This window comes from Onychostruthus taczanowskii, unplaced genomic scaffold (assembly GCF_017590055.1).
Source record: "Onychostruthus taczanowskii isolate IOZ18803 unplaced genomic scaffold, ASM1759005v1 scaffold77, whole genome shotgun sequence".
Lineage (NCBI taxonomy): Eukaryota > Metazoa > Chordata > Aves > Passeriformes > Passeridae > Onychostruthus > Onychostruthus taczanowskii.
Window position 1 is genome coordinate 3,861,750 of NW_024505561.1, and position 27,001 is coordinate 3,888,750.

Consider the following 27,001-nt stretch of genomic DNA (forward strand, 5'->3'; position numbering starts at 1 on the left):
AAAAATAGCCTCTGTTTCATGAGAAGTGTAGTCTGAAAGTGTCATTTTACTGTTACCTGCAACATGGATCTGTTCAAATCAGAATCTGTATTGGGATGTTTTGCAAGTATTTTTCAAGTATTCCTGAAAATTAAGAATGGAATCAACATTTGTATATATGTTGAAGAGATAAATTTTAAGCGTTTGAAACTTATTCTTTTGTATTGGAAAGCAGATGAAGTACGTGGAAGGGAGAAAATAATAGTCCAAAGTTTTCTGTTCCTTATTTCCTCCTTCTGGAGTGTGAATATAAATTGTTGGTTAGAGCTTTAAAAGCTGACAGAATGCATTCAGAGATTTTCAAATTACTTTTGGATCTGCTTTTAAAAAAATCTAGGACCTGACACTTCAGTGGAGTTTAGAGATGATAGACTTTATTTTTGTCAACTACCTTATGTTATTGGTCAGCTTCATCTAGTTCAGTAATTGAAAGAATATCAGCATGGCAAAGCAAGGTGAAGTTAGCAGAGCAATGGGAGAGCAGGTTGACCTGGTAATGACCCTGAGTTTTTCAACTGCTGTGCTATATTCATTCTTACCTGTATTGTCAGTATTTAAGGGACAGAGATCCCTGGGGTGATTACAAGAATACTATTGTTACAAATGGCAGCTGTTCTGCATGGAATGCTTTTCTGTCCATTTACGCAGGGGCACCACAACCATGTGCTGAGTGCAGTTTTTCTGTACCTTTTAATTCTTTTGCATTCCTGATGGGTGTTTGATCACCCAATTAAGATATGCCTTTCAAGATAGTCAGTATTCCAAAGCAATTTGATGGTGATCCAGGTGTGGTCTGACTCTTGAGGCTCAGAGCAAGAGCCTCAGCTAGAGAGGAGCAAGTGATGCCAGAAGAAATGGGCATGTCTTGTCAGCTCCCATCTCAGTGTCATCAGAGGCCACGGCACCTGGAAGAGCTGAGATACCGGGCTGTGTCCTGGCCATGATCTGGCGAAGCACCCTAATCCTACAGCTCTTGCTAAACTGGGAGATATTGCTAGCTGAAAACAACATGAGTGATGACAGTGACAAAGAAAAGGCTTTTCTGACAGCTCATTTAAACATCCAGCGCATTTAGAGAATGTACAACAATGTTTTGTGTGTCAGATAAGAAATGGTGGTCTGAGAGGCTAAAACGTTTGTGATCTGCTTATATGAGCACCCCAGTCCCTGCAGGACCTAAGAAGATAATTAGATAATAGGCTTCCAGCAGCTGCTTTTGTTATATCTAGTCACGAAAAGAGAAAGAGGTAGCCTGTAGCATACCAGAACGTAACGCAGGAATAAACGGAATGTACAGATACAGTCAAAAGGCACAGGTCATCATGGAAAGGACTGCACACAACAACCATAAACATTTTGGTTACTCAGCATTTTATTCTTGGCTCCATGAGACTTATTTTACCAGAGGACAGGGTGACAAAACCAAGCAAATTGCTCTCAGTCAGGGAATATCTAAAGGCCAGATTTCTAAGGGCATTAGAAGTCATTCCTGACAACACAAAGTCTATTGTCTTAAATGCTTGTGTTAGTGTGGGTGGTTGTTCATTTGTTTTTAGGAAGACGAAATGCTAGTAGTATAGATGAAAAAAAACAGTAGAAGTCATCAGTAACTTTTTTATGCATCTGCTGCCTTTGTCTGTATATCTTCTTCATTTCTGCATCTGCTGCATTTTCTTACAGAACATTTAATTTTCAGAGATTAGATGAAAAATGAAAATACACTTAAGCACTGTTTGCCATCCTTTTTTTTTCCCTCCGAAACCTCCTTTCAGACTATCTTTAATTTCATTTTCACAGTTTTGCTTATTACTATCCATTTATTAGCTTTTCTTTCATTCCATTCAAAACTCATATGCATAATGCAGTCTCTCTTTAGGGCCCTTATTATGAGTATATTTAAATCTCTTTTAACCCACTTCAGGGAAAGGGAATCTTTGAATTACATATTTATTGTTATTTTGTTCAATTTCCCTTAAATTATTTATAAATTCTTTGACTAGCTTTAGGTTTTGACTTTTCTTAAGACAGTAGGTCCTACCTTGAAAAACTAGGAAGGCTTCCCACTTGTTAGCCTTCATAAACTAACAGCTGGACTCTGAAGCACTGTTACGGCAAATGGGAGCACGAATGAGTTGTTTCCCACTGAAGAAAAAAAGAATGGCAATGGTGCTCCAAGACAAAGCTGTTTGGGTTATCATGATAACTTTTCTAGCAAGCAGAATTGGTTGAGTAGAATTATCAGCTGCAGACACAGTAAATGAGGCACAAAACATGCTCACTAGGCTGGGTGGTTTCAGGGAGGAGGATGAAATTTGCAGTGACATTTCTGCAATGTAATAGAGCAAAGCTCTGGTCTGTAAAAAAAGCAAAGATATCCCCTCACAGGTCCTGCCCCGTGGTGAAAGCATAGAGAAACTTGGGAAAATTACAATTTTTGCAGTCTGTGTATTATCCCAGATCTCTGACTCTACACATGCATTTGCTTTAGATAATTAAAGAAGCAGAAAAAATCATGTGCCTTTTTTCATAGAAATAATTTGTTATTTGAGTGACTGGTGTCACTGGGTAGCTACAAAGCATGCCTTGTTCCTGGCATCTCTAAGGGCTTCCTTTTCAGATCCAGAACATTATTTTGAAGTTTGTGTCTCTGTTAGCTCCTGTCTCATGTCCATCAGCTCCCTACAGCTGCTGCCAGATCTGACCCTGTTGTCCTTTGGGAAAACTCTTGTTGATGGGCCATGTCTTGTCCAACTTGATCATACAACCTCAGGAAATCATTCATCCATGTCTGTTTGCCCTGTAAACATTTACATTACTGTGCTGGGCTGAGCACAGGGGGCAACTTTCATTCCCTGCAGCCTGTCCATTGAAAAATGCTAATTCAGAGTAGTCTGGCACTGCTCACCTGCTTTCTTCAGCTCAGATCACACTCTTGATTATTTAGATTCACTTAATAGATGCCTGCCTGAACTGTGTCTTCCTCTGTGCTTGGGGATTCCCCTGGGAGCTTTACTCCATGCAAGTAAGATATACTGCAGTCTTTATAAGAGGCCTGTTTTGTTGTCTGTATTTTGTGTGTTATAGCTCCTCAGGGACTCAACTGCAAGAGTTATTATGGTGGTGACTTACAGCATCCTGATGTTATGTATAGATCACTTAATTACATTTGAATGCCTGAAGAGTAAAGAGATGCTTCCCTTTTGCAAAACCACCAGCCCAAAAGAGGTATTTTCAAATTAAAGCTCCCCCCCACCTTAAAATTTTTAAAGTCCATGCCCACTGTTGGGAAAGTATAATTTGTTTTAAATGTTACTGTACATACTGTAGCCTTTCTCAAGAGCTGCATGAAAAGATGATACTGTGATCTGAAGTTGGATCACTTGGAGAAACATTTTCTGCATGAAATGACGAATTGTTCTGCATCATCACGGGAAACAAATTAAAAGGAGATTTTTTTCAGTCTCTCTTAATCCAGTACACAAGAAGGAGCATTTATTTCAGTCCAAAAGTATAAGATCTACTCAGTAGATTATGTGAGTGTTGTTGTTTTCCGCAAAGACCGTAGGGGGAAAAATGTGATAGTGAGTGCTTGTCAGTAAGATCCTTTTCTCTTGGAGATCTGAGACAGAACCTAAAGTAAAAATGGCATTTTCTTGTACTTGTGAATTTTAAAAAAATGTCTTCTAAAATGCAAAAGAATTTTAAATAAAACTCGCAGCAGCAGGTTGTAGTAGGCAGAAATGTAAGTGTGATGGTGTATTTTAAAAAAAATACACCCCAAAGCTAAAGATTTCTTTTCTCTCAAGCAGAATAAAAGTAAATTTGCTATTAATATGGAGAAAAATTTCACAAGTGCAGCTGAAGAAAAAACTGTCACTGACCTGATTGTAAAGATACAGCAGTGTTTAAAAGTGTTCTAGGCAGGATTAATTCCCACTTAGAAGCAAATTTAAGGTTTAGAGGGGGTTGGTTGGAAGGAGACATACATAAATAATTGCCTCCTGATCTGGAATTTCCGCTTGGTTTCTGGCCAGCTGGAGGAGTGGACGTTTTTAGACAGGACAGCAGTTGTTAGTTTTTCTCATCATTAGCAGTCAAGAAGGTTTGTCCTTCGACTTGCAGTTAACTGAGAAAAGGTGTTGAATGGTAAAAAATTGAGCTGTCCTTGAGTATGTTCTGTTTATGCAGCAAGCCGCATCTTTAAAATTCATTATTTTAACTTAGTCATTAAAAATAGTTACCTTTGAGGGGAAGGAGGCGTATTTCATCAACATTGTTTCATTGCATATTCCAGACATATTTTACTACACATTTAAATTATTATGTAGCATAGTATTGATATCCCAGATGTACTGCATCCCTGATGTGTGGGCATACACGTGGCCACGTTTGTAGCTCTGTAAAATGACGAGACCACTGATATTGGGGACAGGCCTTGCTGGATCAAGGCCTGGGGAACAGGTTGTCTGTCAGCACTGAAATAAGTACAAGGGACTTTGATTTAAAAAAAAAAAGCCAAACAATCAGCTTCACCAGTTTTTTTAGTGAGTGTCGGAGGAATGCCGGGCTTGGTTTGTTGTGAGCTACAGGTGCGGCTGCGTTCCACTCGCGTGAGCCCAAGTGGCATCTTGAGCTGTGTCCCTGTTGTCAGGGCTGGGAAGGATCTCACAGCCCTTCCCGGGCTGGCCCAGCAGGGCAGGGAGGCTTCCTTTCTGCCCCAGGGCCCTGCCAGCCCTGACTGGCCCTGCCCATCTCCAGCACCCCACGGCAGCCCTGCCCCAGCCGTGCCCAGCAGGGCTGGTCCCCCACAGCCTGGCATGGCCATGGGCCCCCTGAGCTGGTCTCCCCTTGATGAAGCAGCTGTCATCATTTTCCTTCTTTATTGCCTGGTGGGAGTAATAGGAATTGAGGTTGTTTTCTGTTGTCACACAGTACTTTCAGTGCCAGGAGCCCTGCTTCTGCTCCCTTCATTTACTCTGAGTCAATGTCTGACTTTCTCCTGAGCAATTTCTGTTCAATCCTCCCCCTTTGTCTTCAGGAAGAAGTTGTCTTTCTCCTCCACTGCTCACCTCCCCCACACTCTTTAAATGAAAACTCATAGGGTGGATTTCCACCCCTAGCAAAACAAAGAGAAGTTTAAGACACTTAATTATGGAAGATGTGCTGCAGTAAGTAAAGGGATTATCAGTAGCAGAATTAAATCTTGGAGAGTAAAAAACTTGAAGTTCATGTGTGGAAAAATTAATGCTATGAGGGCCTCAAAGCCAATTAAAAAAAATCAGTGATTTCTATGAGCACTACGGTCTGCTGCTAATCAAAGTTGTTATTATAGTAAAAAACTCTGATCATTAAACAAGTCCTTTTCTATGTGGCAAGACACCATTGCGGACACATTTGTATCTGCAATAATCTACTTATTCATATTCCTCATTTAGTTCTATATTGCTAAAACTCCCTGGATTCTAAGAAAAAATGTGCCACAATACTGTATACTTAAATATTGTGGTGTGACATAATCTAAAACAAGTAATGAACCAGAGGTGCGGTGAGTGACCACCTCATTGCAAACCTTTCTGTCTTCCCCATTGTTCAGCCTTTGGGAATAGGAATAATGACTGTTTAGGCTGCAGATAATGTGCTTACGCAGTAAATTGCTATGAGAAAAGTCCCTCTGTATATATCTGTTTTCTTATGCCTCCCTGCAGGGAATAATGCATGCATAAGATCCTACATAAGGAACACACACTTCATTGTGCATAAGATTTATGTAGTAAATTTTATCTATGCCTGGAATCCTTTTGTTATTAATGATTATAATTATTAGAGTGTGTGAGCTATAGCTGCCATTCCCACAGGCAGCAGTCCCTCACCCCCATCTTCACATCCCTGCAGCAGAATCATCCCTTTAACAGCAAACACAGATTTCCAGGTATCTTCATCTTCTTTCCATCCCATCTTTACTTTGCCCTGTCAGCAGTCCTAGCTCTGCCCTGTCCACTGACCACTGTTGACTCTCAGCCCTGACATGGGTGGTATAAATCAGTTTGCCAGTACTGCATTGCAAACCATATTTGAAATGGTTTTCCTGGGTTATTTTCTACTTCTTCCAGGGCCCAGCTATCAGTTTGTGGGATAAGCAGCAATTCTTTTTCAGGTTATACTTGGGGAGCCATTAGTTTTTTGCAAGCTGTTTTTTTGTCATGTTTGATTTTTTTCAAAGATATATGCTTTTAAAGTGTTGTTTGAAAAAAGAAGGTTCTAAACAATTTCTGGTATTCTTCCTTCAAAGGCAAACTCACAGAAAGAAAGTTAAGTTTTTGGTTTTCTCTGGATATTGTAAACCTGTGTGTTACAACTTACCTTGGGTATTCCAGACTCCTCTTGATGGTTATGTGTCAAATTATTCTGACAATGAAAGTGTCAGGGAAGATACATACCCTTCAAAACACTTGTGTGTGAGACAAGTACTAACTGACAGCTATGGGAAAAGTCAGGAATGGTGAGTCAGAGGAAGAAAACCACTGTAGAAGTGTTTGGCCTCTGTATAGGAAGTGCTGACCACTTACCCTGTCCTTCAGGTTTCTGATTAAGTAGAAAAATAAGTAGTACTGTGAAAATCAGAGGGATAGTGGGTGCTATCTTCACTGGTGCTCATTTACCTGTTGCATTAAGGCCATACTTGGTATAGATAAACAAAATGTTGAGTTTTTTTGAACATCAGAGGGTGTCAACAACTAGTGTTCTGTTAGAATGGTCAAATCCAGAAATACTCAGTACTTCTCTCTCCTGAATGTTTGCTGCATGTTTGGAGTGAAGATCTTGAGAGTGAGCCAACCTGGCTCCATAAACCTGTTGAGGGGTCCACTTCTCCCAGACCTTTGTCTCCTGGCCCCTCTGGTGGATGTCTGTGTAGGCAATGTGCCTTTGCAGTGGGACATGGTGTCCTTTGGTGGAGTGTATTGCAAGACCCGAGAGGTAATTTTAGCTCCAACAATGGCCTTGTTTGGTGCCAATCTGATAGCAGCCATCCTGGTTTGCAGAGATCACAATCTACTTTATGCTTGGTGTGCTGTCAGTCTTTTGCATGTTAAAAATCAAATACTGTTTATATAAAGAAACAAAGTGGAAAAAATAGTTCTGTTCCTGTTGAGAACTTGTCAATTTATGTTACTAAATGTCATGTTTTTCCTGCCTGCAATCATTTTTTGCTTCATGAGCTTGCGGAGGAAGCACTGCACAGCATCTCGTGGAGAGGAAGCTGCTCATTCGCTGCCCTGACCTCGGAGCGTCTCCTGGCAGCCCAGCCTGAGCCTGCTTCCTATGGGTTTTCCCACTGCAGAGTCTTTCCCCTGGGGACCAATCACTCTGGGCCAGTGCAGCTTTTGCCTCAGAACGCACAAAGTCTGTTCAGTCTCTGCACAGCACGGGAGGTTTTCAGAAGCTGTTTGCAGTGGTTTCTCTCCTTTGATGGCGAGAGCTGAGGATGAGTTCCCAACCACAAGATGCAGCCTCTGGTGGTCTTGCCTCCCACCTCCAGCTGGGTGTTTGGCAGGACGTGCAGCTGCTGCGAGCCAGCTGGCCGCACCTCCCACGTCGTCTCCAGCTCTGGGTGGAGAAGCACTGGTGGCACAAGGAGAGCAAGAACAGCAATGCAGAAGGTACCTGTGCAGTCAGGGGTTCTTGAGTACCCTAGGAGGCCCTAGACTGCAGTCTTATTAAACCCAAATTCTCTTAATCCTTCAGCTCATGCTGCTGTATCTATAAAGCACCATTGCCTATTCATGAGAAGAAAAGTCTTCAAAATCTTATTTGCACACTTAAAGTCACTTCAACCCAGCAGTGTGCAGATGCTCTTGCCTACTCCCCCAGTACTCTGGGGTATAGCCAGACACTGTTTCTGCTTGTGCTGCAGAAACAGCTGGTGAGGAGGTCTCATGCTTTTGCTCCATCATTTAGTAATTAAAGGCTAATCTTATAGCTGCCTTAAATGGCAGAATGGAAGCTAGCTCTGCCATCTTCAGATTTTTTAAAATTAAATAGATTACAGTGCAGCATGCCTTGAAAATCCCCTTTTCAAATGTCTTCTTTGCTCTTTGCTTAATATGTATCCTGTGGTCTTACTACAAGCACTCACAGCTTCAGGTCTTTATATGATACATGAAAATATTTTACCAGTGTGAAGGAATGGCATGGGTGTTTTGGGTCTGGTAATTTAGAGTCTCAAATTACATTCGTGTCAATAAGACCACAATATTTCCTTCAGGCCCCTAAGGAAGAGGAAATTAAGTCAAAAAGCCTTTACATTTCAAATATTGAAAGATGGCAAAAGGGCTACTGTGAATTGCCTTTAAAAAAAAATACATTCAGTCGTTTTGCATATAACTGAGAATAATTATTTAGGTATCCAAACCCATTTCTTGTTGGACAAAAACTGCAGGATGAAGCTTTACAGTCCCTTGTTGAAAGTCTGCCACAGCATCAAGGTGTGATGTGATAAAATCAAGACAAGGAGCACGTAACATGGCCTTTCTTTTTTCTTATTTGGGGGGATGTTTAGTGCAGTCTATTCACCCCTCCACACGAAGAATAAATTGTCAGCAGTTTCTTAGTCTGCTGAGTGCAGTTGGTCTCACAGCAGTAGGTGGTATTTCATTATTTTCTTCAGTATTCTTAAGAAGGTCTGTAGGAGAGGTGGATTTACCATAATGGCGGCTAAGTAGTTTAACTTAATCCTGAATAAACAAAAATATGCTCTCACCAAGGACCTGGCATCTGGGAGTGTCAGCATTTATTACTGCAAGGCTCAGAAGAGATAAAATTACCATTAGCCTCCACAGAAAGAGTGTGGATGTATTTTGAAAGGCATGTACTTCAAAGCACACACTAGCCTCTCAGAGAAACTAGTTTAGATACTTAGATGCCTGTATTAGTAATGACACAAGCAAAATGCTCATCTCTTAACTTGATCTGTGCTTCAGAGCTCTCATTTTACGTGTTTGTGGTCCTTCCCCATGGACCAAGGCTGGAATAGGTGTGTTTACTATAGCCCATATGTGCATTTACAGTTGTGTGAGTTTGTACTCAGAGGTTTTATCTACGGCTTCTGACGAAATGTCTCCGTGAGGGAAACTGTATTTAGTAATTAACTGAGGTTTGGTGGGGTCTGGCCATCTGGCCGCATGCTGCTGTTGATAAGCAGGTTGGGGTGCAGTGCCCATGGACTGCCACGTCCAGGGGACTGTGTTGTGTCATTATTACAGATGCTTCCATGAAATACCGGGATCTGGGATTATTCAAGCGTTTGGACCACCAGTTGTAAACCTGTATCCATCAAAAATCCTAAACCCACAACTACACATTTTGTTTATTGCAATAAGGTGTTGGGTTTTTCCATTGTTCTTGTTAGTGGTTTAAATAGTGAACATCAAACCTAGATTTCATTCCTAAGAAAGGAATTGTAGTAAGTTGCACAAGTATTTGAAAGTGAATTTGTAATAAAATAATAGGTTTAAAATTTATTCTAAATATTTCTTTGAGGGGAAAACCCAGCCCACAACAACACTTGGATTTCAGTGGACTAATACTTCTTGTAAGTTTGGGCTTAGGAGTCATCACTACAGTTCCAGTGAGGGAAAGTTTTCTGAAGGAATCTCTCTTCCTCCAACCCATGCAAGCTCCCTCTTTTACAGCAAAGCTACAACTTTTGGGACTCTGCTAGGAGCACTTGTGTAGAAGGATTGTTGTCTGCTGCTGATTGCTCTGTGCATATGCTGCAGCCCGGGTCAAAAAGGCTGCTCTCTGTGTTTTACATAGGAAAGGCAAATACTCAGAGGAACTTTATACCATCCCAAGGTCTCATCTTCTATTCATAGCTGTCCTTCCCTAAGAGAAACTTAGATAGGTAGATAGATAGATAGATAGATAGATAGATAGATAGATAGATAGATAGACAGACAGACATCCGAAGGCAATTCCGTTCTTCTGAAAGGCTGGAAAGATGTGTCATACGTTCAAACTGTATCTTCACAGCAAAGTTTCTATTAGGTGAATGAGTTTTGGAAGGGTCAAGTTATCCACAAGAGGGAAGGATGACTTTCTGGTCAAGATCGTCATGAACAACTATGCTTGATAGAGTGGAAAGTATTTTTATTACTAATTCCTCCAAGATTAGGCATTAGGGTTTTTTTCAGAGAGTATCTAGCAGGAGTGTGGGTACTGAAAAATGGCTTGAACTCAAAAATGTCTCACTGCATCAATGGACTTTGGTTCTTGCTTTCCTATTAAGTTGAAATTAAAATTTGTTTCTGAATTACCTCTTTCAAAGAATGACCCTAGAACAGACATTGAATTGAGCAGATCAGAACAATTTGGATAAAATATTTGGAAACTGTGAAATTTCCTCCCAGCTACTGAGAGCTCTCCAGTCTTCATTGCTTCTGTTTTCTTCTTGCTCTCAGCTGGCAGTACCTTATGCCAGGGGTAGTTGAATTAAAGTCAATAGGCTAGATTATGTCCTGAGGACTTGACCCACAGTAACTGTGGTATGTTGCTGAGCAACCTCGCAGGGCTCCCAAGGAATGAGCTGTGCTCAGGGAGCCACAATTTACTCTTTTGGGTTTTTTTTCCAAGGGTTTTAGCAGTTTGTTGCCAGTAAACTTCTACTTAGCTTTGTTCCAGTTCTTGCACAGTGCTAAACCTTAGCTGTTCTCCAGCTACCTGTCCTAGGAGAAGCAAATGGGGGCCTGTTTCCTGGCCCCCCACACACTTACATTCTAGCAAGCAGCTGCTTAGAGGTCTTGCTCAGAAGCCCACCACATCAAAATGAATCTTGACATTAGTTGTAAAGACAAATTACAGGCTGGGTTAATGTTATGATAAAAGCCAGACCTTTTTTTTTTCCCCCATGCCTACCAAGGCAAGCAACTTTTTAGCTTTCCTTTGAGCAAGTTATTTCCATCAAGTTCATATTCTGTAGTTCTTTCTGTTATGAGCTGAAAAGAGCCAGTTCTTTCAAGGCCAGATACTGCTGAGCTTTGTGAGGGAAATAACTATTTTCAGAATAAAATGACTTATTTCAGATCAGTGTGTCTGCAGGGGAAGTGGAGCTACTCCAATTTTGTTTATTTTTCAATAACTATTCCCATTAACTTTTCCATATCCAGTCCAGCATTTTCAGGAGTTGTGCCACCACCATTCAAACTGGATGCTTATCAGAACAATTTATAGAGCAAACCAGCACCATGATTAGAGAATTATGACATAAATTATCATTGAGACTTACGGTATGTAACAGGTGTTTGTCCACAGGCACAAATCAGTATTGTAAAGAGCTTACAGGGAAATCTTTTAATTTCTACAAATAATAAGCAAAATTTTTTAAGCCTTTCTTACAGAATCATAGAATATCCTGAGTGGGAAGGGACCTAGAAAAATCACTGAGTGCAGGTCCTGGCTCTGCACAAGGAGATGCTTGGACAGAATTGCTAGGCTGAGAAACTGTGGCAATGGGGCCTTAAATGTTTTTAAATAATAGTTCTGCAAAGCCAGGGTGCATGCTATTAATGTTCAGAGGGGGAAACAAGCCTCTGCAATATTAATGTTCTTACTGTTTATGTGAACTCTATCTGTTAAGATCTATAGGTAGTGACTGCTGTGAAGCTGCTTTTTTGTTCCATTAATGCACAGAATTTCATGTCTTCTGTCTCTCTGTAAGCTGCATAAACTTGCAAGAGGTATGGTAGTTTGTAAGAGTAAGTTCTTAAAATAGCTGCTTTGCTGATGGGTATGAAATTTGCCCCTGCAAAAGGTGAAATCTCTCCACTGCTGTCTTTCCAGTGAGAAGCAGTTCCATTAAACTGCTCCAGATGAGACTTAGTAGTCTTGCGGGCCGTCTGTATTTGAGTTTTACCTCACTTTTTGTAGGTATTAGGTACGTCACCTGTTGGGAAGGTGCAGAAGAGATCTCAGGAAGAGCCTTTTCCAAAGAAAGATTTTGAGTGTATAAATGGGAAGTCAGGAGGCTTTTTGTTTAGTGATGCTAGAATTGCAAATTATGGCTTCGTCTGCTCACTTTTTCTTTGCAAAGCCTTTTTGTGTTTCTTGAATTCAGTGAAGAGGAAACAAATAGAAAACTGAATTAAATTAAATTACGGAAGAGATACAGAAGGACATTTTAGGCCCTGACGTTGGCAAATTTATCTACACAGTAGAGGAAAGGACTGCAGAAGCACTGATGCTAGAAATGAGCTGCAACTAGCCAGCTCCACTGAGGGAGGACTTGGGGGTTTCCTTCCTCTGCACAAATTGCCAGGAGCTGAGCATGTGGGAGCTGTTGTTCACTGCTCTGATCTCCCACTGAAGCACCGGTTTTGTTCCCACTGGTTTTGTTCCTTATGAACTATGGACTGCTGTGAGCCTGTTAAGCAGCTGGCTGTTAATCATTATGGACTCTTACCAGTTCTGGGTTTGGGAACCTGTAAATAATCAAACTGGGGTTACCTTTAGCTGGGTCTACCTCTTGGTCAGTTGTCCTCACTGTCACACAGAAAATGAGGAGCGGCTGGCCCACATTTCATAGCAAGCTGCTGTCTCATTCCATGCATGTCTGCTATTCAGTGCTTAAGCAGGGACACTGGTGAATGTGTTCTTAAATGGGTGCAGTATTAAATGAATGTATGTGTGTAGTGGGAGGAGAGCAAGAGATGACATTCACTGCTCAAGTTGAGAATCTGTTTAGTCAGTCCTAACTTAGTCAATCCTAGTACTTGTACACTTAAGATAAATTCTGGGGAAAAAATCCAGTTTGCAGGCTCCCTGCAGGCTCTTTACTGTTGTCTTGCTTCTATTCGATGTTCCCATCAACATTACAGTCTGTAGAACAAAAAGCCAACATGAGACGGTGCTGGATGACAATTAATAGTCTGATAACCAAAAACTGAAAGTGTGGTTCTTCCATCATGACTTTTAGTGTGCTCCATGAATCCATCATCAGGCAAATGCCAAGCAGGTCTCAGAAGACTGTACCACATCTGAATTTGGCATTAAGAGAAATGTTGCTGGAGTGTAGTGGCTGTATTTGGTGCATGGCACTGGAGAAGATAGCTGAATAATTTGCAGATGTCTCAGAAAAGAGCTGCAAGAATGAATAAGGGAAAAGGAAAAAAAAAGTTCACTGCAGATAAAAGGAAATATTTTCAGAGAGAAAGTTTGAAGTGGTGTTTGGGTTGGGGTAATAGAGGAAATAACATAATATGAAGCATTCTACTGCAGTAAGGAGAGGCATTGCTGATGTGCAGGTGAAGTACAGTTAGCAGGTGGATCTGTCCTAAACGATATACAGGGATTACTCAACAGCAGGATCAGAGGTAAAAATGAGGATTTGGGACACCTGTAGAAAGAAGCTGCAATTGGAAGTTATTCCAGCCAACCATCACCATTTTCCTTACGCTTCTTAGAAACTTGTTCCCGTCACTCTGAAGCGAACCAGACCTTTTCCAACCAGTGTCAGTTTATCAGAAGTTCACAATTACACCCATAAATTTTACTCCATATTTGTTTGGCAGAACTCCTCTGGGTTGTCTGGCTTCTGCAAGCTTAAAATAATTAATCGGTTTCTTGCTTCCAAGTCTTCAGTCAAGCTGAGATTCACTGATTTGTGATGCCACCAGATTCTGCAGTGTGACTCCATCTGCTCTCCATGCAGAGGAGACATAAAGGGAAGTACTAAGTTAAAAGCTTGGCAGCTGAAGAAATATTGGCAGCTGAAGCTTCCTTGGTGGTATTTCTTCTCATGTCCATTCTTTCATGTGTGTACGTCCTTTCTCTTTTCTGTCAGACTTGGAACATTTCAGAGAAGATAAACTGGAGGGGCAAAATAAGCACAAAGTAAAAGTAGCTGAATTTACACACTTTGCAGAGTAAGGTTTGGGTTTTTTTTGCCATATTGGCTGGAAGCAGATGGTGAGTGTCCCACTGAAATCTGCTTCTGGCTGTTAGTTTTGGAGACCTTTCTTGATGGCCAGTGTTTGGGGATTTTTTTTATCAGAAAATTATTTGGTAAGCTGCTGTCTCCTACTCACAATACAGTATGCATATCAGCGTAGTGTCTAATCATGCCTTACTACAGATTTGTTGGTATCCTGGCAGTCTCTCCTAAGAAACTGCCCACACAGTTTGTTAACTGTATAAAGTAGTAGGGATACTTAAATCTAAGGGTGAGGGGAAGCAGATGTTTTTGGTGCAGCCATTACAAATTTCTTTCTGATTAAGGTAATTGCTTAACAGTATATTACTGAAAAAATTTTGTTTTGCTTAGCTTTTTCTGCATTTCCTGAGAGATGGGGAGAGGGTTGTGTTTTGTTGGTGTCTCCCCTGTGATTTTGCTCCAGAAGCATTTTATAAGTTACATGTATTTTCCTTCCACTGCCTGAGATGTAGATATATTAGTTATCTGTGCAAAGGTCTAAGTTAAAACATCTCTGAAGCAGAAGGGGATTATTCTGCTCTGTTTTTAAAGCTGTGGTGGAGGAGGATTTCAAGGGCATTATCACATTCATCATTTATAAACCTCTCCCCTTTGGAGAAGATAACTTTAGGGGAAGACTTTAATAAAATAAAAGATACCACTCTATCTTGTATTGCTTTTTAATGGTTCCTATTAATCTGGTGACATTTTAGGAATTCTACCTTTTTGGACTTATTATTCTTAGCTAATGCATTTCAAACTCAGGCCAATCTTAATGCAAACTAACCTTATGTGCATAGTGAGTTCTTGCCTTAAACTTCTAAGCTGCATGAAGTCCAGCTATGAATGACACGGTATGTTTCTCTGCTTATATTACTCAGTATGAAAAGAAATATAGTAATTTAGTTATCTCTGTGATAAGTTGGTCAACAGTGTGATATTTAAGAGTAAATAAAATACAACCTAAGTAATTAATTGCATCCTGTTACTTCAGTAATAACCATGGACAGCAATTGTAGTTTCTCTATAATTGTTATATACAAAAGACAAATGGAAGTTTTGATCATTTGTTGTTGCTAGATTTTGCAGTACAGTAACATGTACATTAATGGAGGAAGGAGTAGAAAGGCAGGTTTTATTTTCAATTTTCCGTGTTGCACCAGGATAACTTAACACTGCTTGTAGTTCAGTGTGTGGCCCAGAAAGACTTCATGTGAACATAAATACAGCAAAAAATCATAGGTGTCGCACGGAGGAATGCTCCAAAAGATACAAGTTCACCAAAAAAACCCAAACCAAAACAAAAAACTTCGAAGTTAGATACTGCTTTCCAAGCTCTGTACAATGTAATTGACATTGGTGAAAGTTTGTGGGCCAGTGTAACTGGATGTGAGATTAAAAATACTCCTTGTGTGTGTAGAGCACCTGGTGACTGGGAAGAGGCAGTCTTGTGGCCAAGTTTTTATGTACTGGAAAAGTGCAATCTTAAAACCACTGAAAGGACTTACTCAACCAGCTGAAGAAGTGAAGCAAGCAGAATGTGACTTTCATGGTAGTTTGTGTTCAAGCTGAGCAAACTTGCAGAGCTCATTTGAAAATAAATTCCTGAACACTCCTCTAAACCCCAAAAATTTAGCATGAGGCCCAACCTTTCTCTCCAGTAAAACCTTTCCCTCTTGACCAGGATACCTGCAGAATTGACTTTCCTACTCTTTCCCTTTTCAGTAAAACAGACATGCTAGAGTACAACAAAGCAAGGTGTGAGTGACTCTGTAGACACCTCCAGATAAAATATGGCAACCACACTTTTGATTCGGAAGGTAATCAGGTGTTTATGAGTTGGGATAAAAATAAACTCCTGTTAATTAAGAAGAGATTGGATTTTTAACTTAATAATGGCCCACGATTAGCATACATCTCGTGTAAGATTTAGCCATAATTTTTAAGGGATTTTCTGATTATGTGAAAAGTTGTAAAGAAAGAAAAAAGTGTGGTGTTTCAAACCCTAAAGTAGTGTCATCCTGCAATCCCCCTTTATCTGTTGTACATTTCAGAAGCATTGCCTTTACCTATGAGCTTGTACATTAAACCCTCTGCCCTCAGTGTTACAGATTAGCTACTGCTTGAGACACTGGAAAAACACAGAAGCAAAAGAAACCAGAAGAATCTGCTGTTTTCACTTTACACAGTGTGAGTTATGATGCATGTAGGATGTCTGTCATTGTTTAATACTTTCTGCATTTCTGTAAGCAGAATCATCTTGACAGGAGCAAGAGCACGTCTGTGCTGCGTCCGACAGTCGAGTGGAGCCCAGGGAGATGTGGAACATCTTGTTGTTGCCCCAGCAACAGCACTGACTGGGGCAGCAGTTCCCACTCTGTAAAAGGAGGTGTCCTCCTCACAGAGAAGATCTGCCCACACCTCTGTGTTCCCAGTGGCATATCTCTTCTGGTGCCCTAATTAGCTGGGCTGTCATGTAGGTGTGACACGGACACATCTTTATCTTGAATTTGCAATGACTAAAGTCACTGTTTCCCAGTCATACTGGAAAATAAAAAGGCGATTTAGCTCCAGTGGTAAGTTTGCTCCTTGACTCCTACAGGGTCCCTAATCCTGAGAGTTAGTTTAGCTCCCACCTACTTAGTTCATGCAAGAGGCTGCCTTAACTTCCTTTATATTTCATGTGAACAGGCTGCTGCTAGTCTCAAATGCTAGGTGTAGTACTGGCAGTTCAGGCTGAGCACCTCTTTGCTTTTTTGGTAATTATTTAATTTTGATATTTATGAATTTTGAAGTGGTGACTAGTTCCCACAATGATTTTGATTACATGAACTACTCACTTTGGAAATATGCTTCCCCAAAAAGTTAGCTTTCTGTGCACTCCTGCTGTATCAAAGTCTTGATCTTTCCTAGGTGCCACTGTGCATGAACAACACTTTTGTTCCTGTTAGGATGGGGAAGGGAAACAGCTGATTGCACAAATAGCAAGTTGAGGTGACGTGATGCTAAGAAAATGAAGTCAATTTGTTTCTCAGAAGGTGGTTCCCTAAACTTATGGATCTAAACAATAAAATTAATATGCCTGTTTGTTCTGAATGTTCCTCCCCCATCGTAGTTAAGTACCTGTAGCTCTCACTGCTTTCACTGGCAATTGATTCTAATATTGCTCCAGTTTTATGAGAATTTTGAATTCCAAACTGAGATACCTTCTGAAATTTTGTCTGAGTTTCTTTGATTTTACTGCATCCTTCCTGCTTTGCTTACACCTTCTTTATAGGAGGTATTTCTACAATACAGGTGAACTTTCTCTACTGAAAACTGAGATTTTTTTCCCCAGCACACTGTTGAAATTTCCTTTTGTTCTATGTTTTGTCCCTGCAACAATTCCAATAGAAGATACAGGCACTGCACTTTTGACTTTTACAGTCTTGCAGTAATGCCATTGCTTTGGGGCATGTTGTGAAAAGCTTACCACATCCTTGTTCTGTGCCTGGATCTGCATTCCCACAGCAGAGAGACAGACATTCACTCCAAGTGTAAGCTTTGGTCTGGTGTTTAAATATAGCTCAAATATTCAGAAGGATTTTTCCCTTCTCATGCCCTCCTACCCTTGAGCAAATCTCTTTTATGGTGTTGCTTTCCAGATGTTCTTGTGAAAAGCAGAGGAGAATCACTGGGGTTTTCATGATGGGAGATAAGTTGTGGGGTTTTTTCCATTAGCTCTGCCAGGCAACCTGAAGTGTGAGATCTCAAAAAGTTAGATGGGCTTCAAAACTGGGATGAAGGAGAGAAGACAAATATTCCATAAGTAACAGAATTTCTTGGTGTCACTGATTGTTCTGTAAACTTTTTTTTTATTACTCCTGTTCTTCACGCAACCAATAACCACTGGTGCAAAGGTGAAATCTGTAAGAATGAAAGATCTGTAGGCTTTGCATAGGTCATTTCACATTCTGGGTTTGCAATTGAATTTGTATGCATAGCTAAATATAAATGTGAAGGCTTAGTTATGCCAGTCCTGAGACTCTAAGGCATGAATCCAAACCTAGGAGTTCAGTGGCAGGCTGCAAGCATCACGAGTTGTTCTGCTGTCTCTGAGGTCCTTGCAGGGAGCAGTGGAATACTAATGATGGAAACAGGACAAATCCCTCCAGAGTCGAAGTGTTCTTCAGTTTCCTTTTCCGCAATTTCACTCTTTGAAAAACTGCACCCTTTCCTTTTGGACATACCCTGGTTGTCAGAAAAATACTTCTAAGATAATATCCTGCTATCTGGTTTGCTCCTCCCTGCAGTTAGAAGGGATGTAATGATAGTCTCACCTGCACTATCCTGGCTCCTTTCTTTTGCTGTCTCACAGATTTTTACAGAGACTGAATTGTGTGCTGTTAAGTCTTGAATTTTTCTCTGACTGTGTCTGTTTGCTAGGGTCATGGAAGAAATATTCCTGGTGGTATTCCACAACATTAGAATTTGAGTTCATAGACAATGCACTCATACATTCTTTTCTTGCCTTTTTGAGGTCAGAAAGGTTGTGTCTAGCACCTTTCAAAACAGATAAGGCCATGCAAGACTTCACAGTCTGTTTTTTACTATAGTTACAACAGGTCAGAAATGAAATGTTTGCTCAGAAGAGAGGGGAAGTGCCCTGACTTACCGGTGTAAATTTGTAGCAATTTAAAATATATGCTCTTTTTGTGTGGATGCTGTGTTAAAAGAGTCGTCCAAGAGTCTTAGCCAAGGTGCGCACTGTCTTCGTGAAGAGGAATGAAAAGGATAAAGCAGAAGTTGAGAAAAATGAGCATGTTGGATGTTGCAGATGGAATTAATAATGGACTTGTGTCAGTAATAAGGTACATAATTTATGTTTGACCTGTAAGAGTTTCAGCACTGAATCATCACAGTTTCTAAAGAGCTTTCAAGATTTCCCTTTATTTCCTCAGGAACTTGCAGTTTGCAGTAGCATGTGGGAAATGCGATGTAGCTGTTTTTGTGGCTCTTCACTATTTTTTTCCCCAGAACATCTTTCCTGAAAATTAGGATTTCTGCAATGAATTCAGTACTGGCTTTCCTTCTGTCATTTCCAAGGATTTAAGTATTTTCCAAGTGAAGTGGTAACCTAAGTCAGATAAATGCTTCTTCCTTTGGTTCTGACCCAAGAGGTTAAGATTATGTTATGTTATGTTATGTTATGTTATGTTATGTTATGTGCCATTCATTTCCACTGACTCCAAGTGGAAGCAGAGAGCACAGGATCTTGTCAATTCTGGCCTTTAAATTGCAAATGAATGTAGTGCTTTTGATGTTCAACACTCAGGGATACCCTTCTTTTTACGGAGTTGCTAATTACCTGGTTCATTAATAGTGGTACTATATTGCTGTGAAAGAGAGTTAAGCCTTCCTTTCAAACCTAATGCTAAACTTCCCAAAAGCACAGTAACCTGATGTCAACCACATGTTGATTTTACACCCAACTCATGTGGAAATTGGTGGTTTCAAAAAGGCTCCCCACCTTTTATAAACTGTATTTGACGAAGCAGCTCTGACACGTATCAAGCAGTATACGTGCTTGACCTACTTAACAATTCAGATTTCTGAAGTTTCACATGGTGGGATTGGTGGATACTAAAAGACTTGGAAGGTGATGGTGAAACACCGCCTTCATTCTCTTTGTGTGTGTTCTGATAAATTTGAATCTCTACTTCCCTCTAGCTGCTGTTCTGTCTCCGTGTCCTTATTGTTGTGGGGCCAGCAGAACTTCAAGGTTTTTTTCTCACTTGCGTGCTCGGTCCTTCTCCCTGTAGGAGTGTCTTGCCACCTGCTATGCCTGCTTCTGCCTGAGTCACACAGCTATTGATGTTAAACAGGCATAACTCCCAGCCCACCACGTTCTGTCAGCATAGCAGCAGCTGTGCCATTTTGGCCTCTGGATAATTCCATACTGTAGCTCCTTAACTACACCTCAGAGCATTCAGTTTACCTCAGACTCTAGAATATGGATTTGCATTGATACACGCTTGGCTGAATATCCATGAAGGTATTTTTGCAGCCCTGAGAAGCCAAGAGTAATCCTAGGCTCTGTAGAATGAGTGTATTAGGTCCGTGCACACAGCATGTAAAGACTCTCAGATGTTCTCAGTGAGTTGAATTCCCATGCACCACAGAGGGTTTTTGTCAGAGCACTGCCAGAGTGATTTGCAAGACTGAGAACTGATCATGCAAACCCTGTTTGGCAGAAAATAACCGTGGTAGTACAGGTAATCTCACATAGCTGCTATTTAGATAATCTCTGCTCTGCTGCATGCTTGCAAGTGATTTTTACCATCCGTTAGTTGGTTTAGGTGGAAGACAGAACTTGCGTGAGTTCAGCCACTGGATCAGTTCATACACTTGGTCTGATTTATTTTCTGCTAGCTTTACTGCCTAATTTTCTTTCAGTTGCAAATAAAATGCACTTAGAATAAGCCCAAAGATTACTTTATCACAGAGTCATATGGGGCTGCCTATTTACAACAGTGAAGTAGGCTATGCCTTAGTAACACTATGAAAGTTGCAGAACAGTAAGAAAGAACATTGGAGTGGTTCAAAATTTATTGTGTAATTTCTAGATTCCTGTGCTGCTAAAAATGGTTCTAAGACCTAATGAAGGCTCCACAGATTAATGAAAATGTGAGTCTATTTGGTACATGGTCATTAGGTGGAATATGATTCATATCGCTACCAGTCCTTAGTACAGCAGTGGCCTGCTAGGTTTAAAAAATATTGAACAAATTAGTCTGTTAATTTGCACTCTTGGTGGAAGATTTGAGACATGATATATAAGTGTATGTATTGTAAGTACTATCTAAATTTTCTCTCTCCATCTCACATTTGGTCTCTCTGGATTAATGGCAGGGCAGCATGAGGAAATCTGCACTCTCTCTCCCCTTTGTTATTAAGTTACTGGGGTTTATGAAGTCTGCCCTGCTCTGTACTTGCTTAAAACCTTCCAAAATGGCTTTTCTCTTGCACAACATCACAGCCATATAGTTACAACTCTGTCCTGGTGCTCAGTGATCAAGTACAGCCAATAATCCTTTTAAAGTTTGAAAGCATCTTTTGCTTTGCCAGTTGGCAGGATGTTCACTTTTGTGGGAACCTTTTTGGCCTCCTAGAGAGGTGTGCTTGAGGAAACAGACACCTGGGGTAGTTAGTGCAGCCAGGTCCTGCTCCAGGGAGGAGATACAGGAGCCCAGGTGCCTCCTCTGCTGCAGGCCAAGTGGGGATTTAAGTAAATAGGTGAAAATACCTGCTGTTCTAGGGACCGGAAAAGTGTCCCAGGGACTGCATGGTTTCAGGCATGCCTGCTTTGGTATGCCAGCTCTGACCTTGAGAGCAGCAAGAGGAAAGGTGGCTGGGATGTGCCAGGATCCAGCTCCCCAGGAGATTGGGAGTAAAAATGAGCCCAGCCCCTTGCATGGCTGGGATGAGTCATGCATTAGAATCGATGGCATTTTCAACATTGCAGCCCTGAGTCTCCTACAGTGATGAGATCCCGGGTTCAGTGGCAGGGCTTCTGTGTCTCCCCACAGCGAGGAACCCATGTAGGTCCTCCTGGTGCATGTGGGCTAAACTGTTAAAACATTACACGTGGGGCTACTGTGTTAAAAGGAAAACAGCCTGGCATGGTGGTCTGCAAAAACACTGTATAAGAACAGCTGGTTTTTTTTGAGGTCTGAGGCTGTGACTTGAGGGAGCATGCCTTGTGCTGTGGTCATGAGAACTGAGCAAGGCCACAGTTCCAGTGGTGTTCCCACTCCCCTGCCTGCTGGCAGCATGACTGCCCATGGCTGATGCTCAGCCCTGCTTCGCACAGAATGGGAAGCATGGCTTGATCTCCCCACATCCTCCCCAATTGTTTGCCTTGGTCTAATTAAAAAAAAAAAAAAAAATTAACAGCACAACTATTCTAATTAGAAAAAAAAAACCACTTCCTTTTCCTCCTACAGATCATGCCTCAGGATAAAAGTGTGCCGTATAAATTCAAGCAACAGTGGTTCCTTGTAACTGATGTGATTTTTGATGCTGCGAGCCAGTCTGAGCGACTCTTGTCCCCATCTGGGTTTTTTTCCCTCCTCTTTCCCCTTCATTTGTACAGACCAATTATCAGTGCAGTCAGTTCTGTAAATTGGTTGCTGTTCCTATTGATCAGAGAATTGATCAGTCTATAACCTAATTCCTCCATGCTTTTCCTGCCCCTGAGGTCCCTTTTGGTTAGCCTGTGCACTGAATGGCTCCGTAGGCGCAGTTGACAGCGGCAGGGACAGCTGGGATGAGCCTGCTCCTTTCTACGAGAGGTCAGAGTGGACGTGGGTCTGCTCTGTTTGTGAGATTCAGCCTGGGAGAATGGTGATAGGTCGTGAAACATGTGAGGGGGATTGATTTTCATGATCACTGAAAGCACATGGGTAACTACATCCAGTGTGGGTAGGATCACATGGGTTCATATCCTTAATAAATGATTTTTTTGGTGTTGACCTCTACTGCTGATCTAATTAATATGAAAAAGTAAACTGAGATAGCCCAACTTTTTTAGTATTTTACTGGTAATTGATGATGCTGCTCAAACCAAAAAGCAAATAAACACTTTATCAGTTTTATGTTTACCTTTTGCACATAAGTGTTTGCTGAACTGGCCAGAGCTTGTGAGAGCAGGAATGGGATGCAGAACACATTCCCCTCATAGCATAACTGCTTCAAATGGTTGTGGTAGAAGAGCTGCACAGCCCTTTGCAAAGGGCCTAGCTTTCATCAGAAGGGTTTTTTTTTCACCTTTTCTTAGCACTTTTTTCCTTGATTCAGTATTCTCCACCACTGTACTCTAGTTGCTTTTGTTTCTTTCAGAGGGAAGCAAAGAATCTCACCAGCTCTTCCACTTCTGTTTTGAAGTTGTTCCCTCTTCCCCTACTCACCTCCCAGCTCATGGTTTGTAAAGGTGTTTATGTATGAAGTTACTATGGGAACACTTTCTTGATGAGAGGTTCTTGTTTTGCACATTCAAGAAGTAATTTCTTACATATACCTTGGTGACATGGTCTGCAAATTGTGTTTTACACCAAGAGACTTCTTTTTGATCTCTCAGATACTTAGATAAGATCTCTCACCTCTTAGATAAGAACAAAGTTCTATGTTCTTTTTCAGGGCTGTTTTATTTGGCCTTCTCTAGCCTCCACATTAGTAAAGCAAGTTGAGGAGTTGAGATAAAGTGCTATTTGATACCTGGAGTTTTGTCTTCCTTTGGAAATACGCAGATTTGCATGTTTAGAACCCAAGTGCAATGCTGAAAAGGTTGTCCTATGGCAGCTTCAGCAAGCACCTCTAAAAATTGCACTATTCACTTAGGCTGCTTCTTAATTTTCTTAGCACGGTGTGGTGAGTAATTTTGTTCTTCAAAGACCTAAGCACTTTGCAGAGTTCATATAAATCCCAATTGTAAAAAATATTGTTATTTCTGAGTACAGAAACTTCCTGGGCAGGGAAAGAATTTAAAAGATTATACTGTTTTCCCAGACCAGCAGCCAAAACACCTTCGTAGTTTGTACACAAGAGAGGCTGGATGTAAAAGATGCCAAGGAATTGATGTGGATGGATTCCCGTACCACCTCTCCCAGAAATGTTTTTTGGTTATTACTGCATTGTAAACAAACAGTTGTTTCAGATGTGGCAGGAATGTCACCTGTTCACCGTCATTGCTTCATTTGCCTCTTGAGTATTTTCTTTTCCTTCTGCCTGTGTTTCTGCAAGTACCACTGTCCTTTCTCTTTTAACGACTCTTGCAGAGTCTCTCCTAGGAAAGTTCTGATTTAGGTGAAAAGAGAAATCACAAGCTGTTGGCTGATAGCATAAGGGGAAGTTTAAATGATGCACTGTTGTCCTTCTTTTGTCCTTGATGCTAGAGAGGTTTGCATGTGGTGAGATGTTAAAACAATCTGCTCTGCCTTTACACAGTTTGTTTGCATTTGTTGCTGCTATTAGTCAGGAAAACCTTCTATATTATTAATAGTATTTATTTGGTTTTGGCGTAGTACTCAGTTTAAATTGTTTATTCAGCTCAAGATAAAGGTATTTTCAGGTTCCTGTTTTGGCTTTTCCCTTCTTTTTGTCTAAATCTGCAGGGGGTCAAATCAATGCACTTGAATTTTGGGTTTTGTACATTTAATCTTTGAAGAGACACCTACTTTTCCTGTCTGGATAGATCTAGATGACTCAGTGTTTGCTTGATGGGCCATGTAAATTTCTTTTCATGCTGAGAAAAGAGACTTGTTGAAATATGATTATTTTATTCTCTATTAATAAACTTGCAGTATTATCTTTATCACCTTAAAAATGTTGATATTTGGTCAACTTCTAGCTTGCATATTTGTAGCACTTCTGTTCCAAACTAGTCATCCTTCATGTCAGCCTTTTAGTTTTTATTTTGCAACTTTTTCTACAAAGGTGGACTACATGTCTTGGGAATGTTTATATGTGTATACTTTTTTATGTGTATAACAGTAATCACTACGTCTGGAAACTTTCTGTGTTGTAGAAGGGTTGTAGCCTTTGGGGGTTTTTTGACACTGACAAGCTAATTACTAGCTTCCTGTGGTTTTCTTCACAGGCTTCTGGGCTGGCTAAATAAGAGATACCAGCTTTCACCAGGGGTCTGCTCTTTGCCAGTGACAGGATTCTCCTAAACCCAGGGGAACATGGAGATTTTGCTTCCTACACTGTTGGTGTTTTCAGGCAGCTGATTTTCTGTTGAAGCAGTGAGGCAGTGCAGTCCCTGTGATAAGCACCTCTCTGATGTTTATCCAGTAGCTGATCTTGCCAGAGTGAATAGATCAAGAAATGGAGCCTAGTCCAGACCAACTCACTTGAGACGTCTCTGGTTTTGCCAGTGCAGTTGTGTTGAGAAATGAAGGTCATCTTGATCTGGTAATTTCCTGTAACCATTTAAACCATGGTGTACCACTGACACGTATGTGTTTGTGTGGATCCAGGTACATATCAGAAGAAATGGCAGCCAGAAGGTTTTGATCCCTCTTGTTCTCTGGTTTCTGGAGTCTTGGAAAATACCCAGTTCTCTCCTCAGTGCTTGAAAAATAAGGACATATCCCTTTTTCTCTTTCCATCCCCCAGCTTTTATGGATGGATGATTGTAATTACACGTTGACTTTACTGATGGCGAAATTTGACACAGATGAGTACAGTTGAAGGGAAGTCACTCAGCCTTTCTCTCTGAGGAGGCATAAGCAGCACTTTGAAGTTGGAGTTTGGAATGGGAATGGGTATTTATTAACAGGAGTGCAGGCTGTGCTCCGCACCCCATGAAGCCGAGGGCTGTGAGATGCCAGATGAGCTGTGGCAGAGCACTGCTAATCACACACTGCCCGGGGTAAGCGTGTATAGATTGCCCTTGTAAATCGCTCTCAGAAATCCTTTTAACTGGATGATGTGCCTTAATTTTGTTTTATGACATTTGTTCTGGCAGGTCAGTAATTGTTTATGGATTTGATGACATTTCTGCTGTTGCAGGTGTCCTAACATAAATATGTCCATTTGCTTAGTTGTCCTGAGGAGCCATGGGCATTTGGCAGAAGGCACGACCTGCTGGGGATTTTTTTTCAACTGAATCACTTCCCTTTGTGGTGGTTGCTCGTTCCCATGAAGGCAAGGAGCATCCCAATGGAGAGTAACAAGCTTGGGTCTAAGTAAGGAGCAAATGAATGTTTTAAATATTGTGACAAAATCACTACGTTTCATTGCCTTTACACTAAAGTAAGGTGTCAAGATTTTTGAAACAGTGGTCATTTAGGAATATTTCCAATTAACTATTATTTCTGGAGGGTATTTTTTGGTTTTGTTGTGGTTTTTTTTGGTGGTTTTTTTGTTTGTTTGTTTTGGTTTTTTTTGTTTGTTTGTTTGTTTTGTTTGTTTGGGCTTATTGTTTGTGGGGGTTTTTTTGGTTGGTTGCTTTTGGTTTCTCTTTTTTTGTATCATTTACACTTTCTGTAAATGGTAGTTAAACATTATATTTCTTATGGAGCACTTACTATAGACAGTATCATGCCATAACCTCCACTTACATTACAGAATATGGAAGCATATGTCTAGAGTAACTTGCTTGACATGGACCTTCTGTTCCCTTAAGGGCTTTACATTTGTGAGGAAGGATTTTGATTATGTTTTTGTCCTGTCAGCAAATTTTTCCACTTTCACATGTAAGCCATGAACCCTTACATATTAACCCTTTACAATTCTTTTACACGTGCAGCAGTGCAAAATATTCTGAGTGTACATTTCTCCCATCAGTTCAATTTCTACCATGGTGCAGAACCAGTCCTGCAAGTCTTCTAGGGTACTGAAATTATCTGTTACTCTGGGAGAAAAAGTTTGCATGAGTTCATTTAGAGAAAGCTGCATTTCCAACATGATGGGGTGCTTCAACCACCAGTGTTCTGAGATTTGAAGAGCCCAGCAAAGAAAATGGTTGTATACAGCTGCTACTACTGATATAAACAGCTTTGCTGCTTTGTTTTGTTTTCCCTCCATGCTAAAACCATGTGTTTCATTGAAACAATCATGTAGTGGCCTTTTATGTATGTTACATGGCATGCCAGAGTAGAACATTGATCCCAAGTGCCTTTCTGGCAGAAGGTCATCGACCCAGCAGCTCACTTTGCCTTCTTCTCACAGCTGCTCAGAGCTGTAAAGGGATGGAGCTTTGACAGTACAGATTCCTGCAGTTTTCTCCTTGGGCCTTTTCCACCACCTTGGGATGGGACTGAATCTGCCAAGGTGCTCAGCAGGGATGCTTGCATGAGTTTGATATGTGATAGGGATGTCCACATGCAGGTCAAGGAACAAGCACCTCTCCAGTCATGCCATAAAAGTGGGGAGAAGCTGCAGAAACTTGCCTGGCTCACTGCAAGGAAAGCTCTTTGCCAGAGCTGTTGTCCCTGCTCTATTTTCCTGATTGAG

At 40.9% G+C, this 27,001-nt stretch overlaps 1 protein-coding gene across 6 annotated transcripts in view; it reads left to right on the forward strand.

Moving 5' to 3' along the window:
• The window catches only part of FARP1 (FERM, ARH/RhoGEF and pleckstrin domain protein 1), a 201,328-nt gene that overhangs the window by 71,760 nt on the left and 102,567 nt on the right, over window positions 1-27,001 (forward strand). Inside the window, exon 1 of one of the 6 annotated variants that reach the window (XM_041423354.1) lies at window positions 7,612-7,697. The exons of the other annotated variants lie outside the window; for them this stretch is intronic. Coding sequence (XP_041279288.1) covers window positions 7,689-7,697 — 9 coding nt within the window. The 5' untranslated portion in view covers window positions 7,612-7,688. Of the gene's footprint in view, window positions 1-7,611; window positions 7,698-27,001 lie in introns of those variants that run through there. 6 annotated transcript variants of the gene reach the window in all.